Source organism: Camellia sinensis, chromosome 13, assembly GCF_055761805.1.
Source record: "Camellia sinensis isolate YWXY chromosome 13, ASM5576180v1, whole genome shotgun sequence".
Classification (NCBI taxonomy): domain Eukaryota; kingdom Viridiplantae; phylum Streptophyta; class Magnoliopsida; order Ericales; family Theaceae; genus Camellia; species Camellia sinensis.
The window spans coordinates 9,398,689-9,404,896 of record NC_138973.1 but is presented as its reverse complement, the minus strand read 5'-3'; the positions used below and the strand labels follow the sequence as shown (position 1 = coordinate 9,404,896).

General features: G+C 37.4%; 1 protein-coding gene and 1 long non-coding RNA gene across 2 annotated transcripts in view; both read left to right on the top strand.

Annotated features, from left to right (window-relative positions):
* The first annotated feature begins 1,825 nt into the window (after positions 1–1,825).
* LOC114275400 (CHD3-type chromatin-remodeling factor PICKLE) overlaps positions 1,826–6,208 on the top strand; it is a 36,383-nt gene continuing 32,000 nt past the window's right edge. Inside the window, exons 1-3 of the mRNA XM_028217435.2 lie at positions 1,826–2,058; positions 2,216–2,369; positions 6,000–6,137. Coding sequence (XP_028073236.1) covers positions 2,223–2,369; positions 6,000–6,137 — 285 coding nt within the window. The 5' untranslated portion in view covers positions 1,826–2,058; positions 2,216–2,222. The remainder of the gene's footprint in view (positions 2,059–2,215; positions 2,370–5,999; positions 6,138–6,208) is intronic.
* On the top strand, positions 3,536–4,114 carry LOC145805935 (uncharacterized). The gene is made up of 2 exons (XR_014348254.1): positions 3,536–3,615; positions 3,785–4,114. It is a non-coding gene; the product is annotated as an uncharacterized LOC145805935 (long non-coding RNA).

Sequence of the window (6,208 nt, the reverse complement as noted above, 5' to 3'; positions counted from 1 at the left end):
ACCCCTGCCATAGCCCCGACGTTACTCTCTCACGATTGCTATTTCCCCTCTCCTTCCTTGTCATAGTCCCACCCCATCCTTTCTCAGCCATCGTCATTTCCTTTCCTTCCCCTCCCTTATCGCAGTCCCTAGCCCTTCCCTTATTCATTGTCATTCTTGTTTGTTTTTAAAGGTAGAATTGAGAGGATTAATAGTGAGGGAATTGATAGTGAAGGGATTAAGTAAAATTATGTTTATTTTGATGATAGTTGTTAGTGTGAAGATTGTTAAATTATTTTTATATAAAATAAATATAAAATAATAAAAAAATAAAAAAACATTAAACATTAATGTTTTAAAAAAAATACCCAACATGTAAATTTTTTTTTTTTAAATAAAAATAAAATAAAAAATTTCAAAAAAAATAAAATAAATAAAATAATGATTTTTACTTAACAAAAAATACAAAAAATTAAACATTAATGTTAAAAAAAATACCCGACATGTAAAAAATAAAATAAAAAATAAATTTCTAGTCCGCCGGACTATTTTTCTAATACAAAGTCCTACAGGCCTATTCTAATCCCCTTACCAAGGGGATTCGTAGTCCGGAGGGGATTACAAATCCTCTCTCCATCTCTCAAAACAAACATGATATTAGAGAATTCTACCTTACTATGAATCTCAATCCCCTCCCTATAACCCAAAACAAATGGGCCTTAGCCATCTCAAATCCTTGTTGAGATGTATCTATCCTTTATTTTAAAATTCTATTTATGCAATAATTAATTTGTATTTATGCACGTGTTTGTCTAAAATATTAAACAATCACGTATTTAATACGCCAATGTGTGGTGTTCATTTTAATTTTTTTTTTTGTTTTTTGACGCTTAATTTAAACCTTTTTTGAGAAAATATTATTTTAATAATTTTTTTTGTTTTTTATAAAAAGATATATAGAAAAATAAAAAAATAATGTGATAATTTATAATAATTTTTTAATTTTTTAATTAAAACGTATAATTGACAAATAAGGCTTAGTTATTGTGTAGAGAGATTCGGTGGGTTTACGGTATTGGAGATTGAGGGGGAGAGGAAGGAGGTTGGGTATCTAGAAAAGAGCAAGGATCCTCGGCCGCCGTTTTCGGCAGCCGTTCCATCAGCCCCCCAAAACGACGTCGTTTTTGGGGGTTTTTGATTTTTTTTCTTTTCTTCTTCCTCGTCAAGCTCGACAGAACCAGAGGGGAGGGGAGGGGAGGGGAAGGAGAGAGAGGGGGAGGGGAGGGGAAGAAGAGCCGCCGGTGGGCCGAACTGGAGGGGGCCATAACCAGTGGGGGAGGAGGAGGAAGAGGAGGAGGAAGAGGAGGAGGAGGAGGAGGAGAAGGAGGAGGAGGCGGAGGCGGAGGCGGAGGAGACGGCGGCGTGGCGGTGCTGCGACGGCCAGCGGTGAGGCGACGAGCTGCGACGGCGTGCTGCGACGGCCGGCGGCGAGGAGACGAGCTGCGACGGCGACGATCGGACCTCCCCCTCCCTCCTCCCTCTTCCCCCCTCCCCTCCCCTCCCCTCCGGTTTTGGATCATCGAAGAGAGAGAGAGAGAGAAAACAAGAAGGAAGAAGAAGAAAGAAAAAAAAAACCACCAAAACGACGTCGTTTTGGGGACTGCCGGGTAGGGCGGCCGATGATCCAAATTCATCTAGAAAAGGCCAAATAGCCATGATGGTTACTGATTTGGGCGTGCAACATAGGGGGCAATGATAATCATATAGCATAGTTAGGGGCAATAGGGGTGGTGGTCGGAAAAAACCCCTAATTTCAAAAGCACTACTGCCAAACAACATTTGCAAGAAAACAGAACCAAAAAAAAAAGAAAAATTATTCATCAAAAAAAAAGGAAAAGAAATAGAACGACCGCCCCCCCCCCCCCCCCCCCCCCCAAAAAAAAAAAAAAAAAAATGAAATAGGACGATCACACACACCTCTGGCTCTGTATATAGCAACCCCCAAGTCCCATATAAAAGTGCCACTCAGACAATATCGTTTAGTGTCACTCTCGCATGCGCACAGCTCTTCCTCCTCAGGTAAGTCCTTGCGTTGCATTTGCTTCGCTACTCAATTCCAATTTGATCGAAATCTATTCACAACTCATTTTCAGCTTTCAATCGAAGCTTAATTCACTCACATAGAGGCTTCAATTCTCTCTCTCTCGCTCCCTATATATATATGTTTTTGTTGCAGGGGAAAAATGGGTAGTTTGGTCGAGAGGCTTCGTGCTAGGTCTGATCGAAAACCCATTTACAACATTGATGATTGGGACGACGATGCTGATATCGACCATGGAAAATCTGGGTCTGGTCCGCAAAAATTTGAAAGGATTGTTAGAGCTGATGCGGTCTGTTGTTGTTCTTTGTATCTTGTTTGTTTCTTTTGCATAATTGATTTGTGAACCCATTTTTGTTAAGCACAATTGGGTTTTAAACTCTTGATTTTTTATTTTGTTACTTGTGATTGTTTCAATTCATGATTTTGATATCTGTGCCAAAATTAACGTTATTTGGTTACAGGCATTGTTGGAGTGACCCAGGATTCTACATTTAGTTTTGAATTATTGTTTTATTTTATACACAGTTTGATTGAAAAATTTAAGTGTTGTTGCTTTGTTTGACCTAATCACCTATGAACCACTCCAATGGACAAACTCAGATTTAAATAGAAATTTGTGTAAAAGTTTTACTATTGGTAGAGTGATAAATTTAAGAGTCACAAAATAACTTTGAAAATTTGAGTAAACATTTGAGTCTCTCTTGATTTGGGTAAAAATTTGAGTAAAACTCAATTTGGTATTAGTTTAGGTCAAGGAGTTGAGGGTGTTTTGAGTGATTTTTATCCAAACTTAAATTTGATATAGGTTTTGACTCAGAGATTGTAGATGCCCTAATGTATAGATATAGTTAGACAAATGTAGAAGGGGATACTAGTTAAATAGCTCTAATTTTTTAGCCAAGGGATGATTTTTTGGTGAACTGATTACACAGAGACCATGGTGATAAATAAGGGGGAAAACTCTATCGATTGCTTAGGTGAGATCAAATTGAGGGTTTTTTTATTTGTTAGTTTCTAACTTTTGGGCTGGACCACTAAATGTCTCATGCTTCAACATGTACATATCCTCTATTACACTGCCGGGCCCAATGTGACGATTTCAAAGCTCTCCAAATAAAAATCAAATTATAATTAAGAACTTATTTAATTAAGTATTAATTAATAAAGTTTGAATATATATATTAATATAGAGTGGGCAACCACTTGAATTTTTTTTTAACTCTAAAGGGGGTGAGCCTATATATTTTGGAGATAATTAATAGCAAATACTAGTGTAATAAGGGAATTTTTCGTAATCGTAAGGGTGGGTGACTTTCGCCCCGATTTGCAACACCATGGGCCCATCCTTGACTCGCTATTCACCCCCCTCCCCCCGCGGTTGATTTACCTTATTTCTACAGTCATTTCTATATTTCATGCTGAAGAAATTAACTGCGCTTTTCTTGGTTTGATGCAGCATTATGCATACAGCTGGGACAATAATTTGGGAAAGTTTGGATGACAACATATTCACCACTTAATGATAATTGAAATTTGTGAGATTTTCCAACTGCAAAATGAATTTTTCCTTCATTACGAAACTAAAAGATAAAAGCGTTAAAATTCTTATATGCCTCAGGCAGTCATTTAATGTTGTCACCAGTCATTGGGACTTTGTAACATTTACGAATCAAGCGTTGTGTGCTCATTTATTTGTAAATATAGGTGGTTCAGCTAGAGGTGCAGTTGGGTTGAGATGGCTGAGTTTTGGGTTGTTCAGGATGGTGTTGGTTAAGTTACGAGCTCTAGTAAAGGTCACGCCTGAGCTAAGCTTCAATTGGGTTGAGATGGCTGAGTTTTGGGTTGTTCAGGATGGTGTTGGTTAACTTACAAGCTCCAGTAAAGGTCATGCCTGAGCTAAGCTTGAGTAGCCCATTTAAGTTTGGTTTGTGTTGGTTTGCCTGAGCTCAGGTTTGTCAATGAGCCTTGTTGAGCATTTACGATTGTATGTTGTTGCAGTAATTTATATATAAAATTTTTGCAGTTCTCAATGAAGTTAATAGTTGTAAAGACAAGTTCACAACATTTGCTAGATATGAACATTATTCATTATTATTACAAAATAGGATGCATTTTTTAAATGGACTTGCACTGGTAGGTGAGATTGTGAATTACAGTAAAAATTGACTGAACAATCAGATATTTCCTTTTACAAGTGACTAGCATGGATTGTTTCTTCCGTTCATTTGAACCTCAACACTGGGAGATTTTATAGGAATTTTACTGCAATCATCAGATATTCGAGATTGCACTTCCTTCTGTAAATGTCTAGCATTGATCCCATTGCTCTTATATAGATTTCACTCACTGAAACGGGCTTGATTGGTTCTTTGTGGATGCATTTTGTAGCCCAGCTCATATTTGGGCTGGCGGAGCGTGTTTGCTTGGGTCAGATATATGATTGCATTGTTTCCCATAGGTGCTGCAACTAAATCACAACTAGTTTCATTGGAATGTTCAACTTGACAATGCCAAAAAAATAAAACCAGTGAAAGATCAGTTCTGAATTATTGAAATTTATAGACATGTCTCATTGATTGAGGTTGGCATTCTGTGAAAACATAGGGTTGTCTGACTTAAAATTCAGCTCCTTTTAGGTGGTAGCTACTTGTGCTTATGCATTATACACAATTAATGGAAGATCCATGAAATCTATTCAGTTTTGAGCACTAAATAAAGTTTCAAACAGCCCCATAGATTTTGAAACACTGTGATCCATGGCAAATTCACTATAAACAAACGGGTTGCTGCAATTTGGCACATACCTTTTTTATACTATTTTTTAGATAATAAAACACAGAGACCGGTGTCACAAGTTGGACTAAAATTCTGCTCCCCTTTAGGGTAACAGGAGGTTCTACTCAAGCTAGCAGCTTGTGGTACTTTGTCCATTGTCTTGTTTCATCCATTCATGAAGCCAAAAAGTTTTAATGGCCTTTTTCTCAAGGAATTTGATGGAAGCCTTTTTCTTGTGGAAATTAATCTGCAAGAAGTCCAACTCTTAGAGAGTTTTGAATGTGACATTGTGATAGTTGGTCTTTATAAGTACCACAAGGCGGGCTTAAGGTTCTAAAGAGTGGGCAACTTTTATGTAAGGTAAAATGGCCTACGTTAACAGTATTTTGTGAAAGGTTAGGTAGGCAATATAAATTGTGGCCTGGGCCATGGGTTCAAACCGTTTTGTAGCAAATGAAGTGGGAAAATTCCTTAAGTTTGGTGTTTTTCTCGGGGTTTTGATTGAAGAATCGTTAAAGGAATCACCTTGGGTTATTGAAGAGTTGTAATTTGTTCGCTGTTTCGGAGTTTTAATTTTCCAATTAATGATTGTGACAGATTCACAACCTAATTTTTCTTTACCTTTGCTTCCGCAAAAAGTCCAAAGAGGACTTCAACCGAAACATTTGATAATGGAAACCTTGGGTTGTCAGAGTGCATGAACGTGGATAGCATTAATAGTATTTATTCTTCATAGTAGAGTAATCTTGTTTTAAGGTATTCTTGTCTGCTGCTTGAACCTAATCGTATGTTAGATATATAATTGGCTTGGAATGTGAAGGATTAGAATGATAATTATGATACTTCTGATTTGACTATAAGGATTGGCAAAAGGAGATCCCATAAAAAAATTTATGCTATTCTTGAAATAGTTTAGGCTAAGGACTAGAAACTCCTGTGAGGTTTCATCTTCAGATTGACAGGTACTGTATCAGGAATGTTTTGGACAGCTGCTGGTATTCTGAATTTGAAATGCATCAATTTCGTGGTTGTACTAATACTAGAGCTTTTATGTCAAAAATTGCCTCTTGGGTTTTATATTCTAGAAGATATGCGGTCTCATATAACTTAAAATTTTTCATTCTGTTATTTATTTTGTCTACAGAAACCTGATTCATGTCAAGCATGTGGTGAAGGTGGAAATCCTTGGTGCTGTGAAACATGTACATATGCCTATCACCCCAAGTGTTTACTTGCACCGTTGAAACCCCCTCGTCCTAGCAACTGGAGGTGCCCTGAATGTGTAGGGTTCCATTATGCCTTGATGTTGCTAGTTTTGCTAGACTTTCATGCCATTGTAATATATTGATGCTG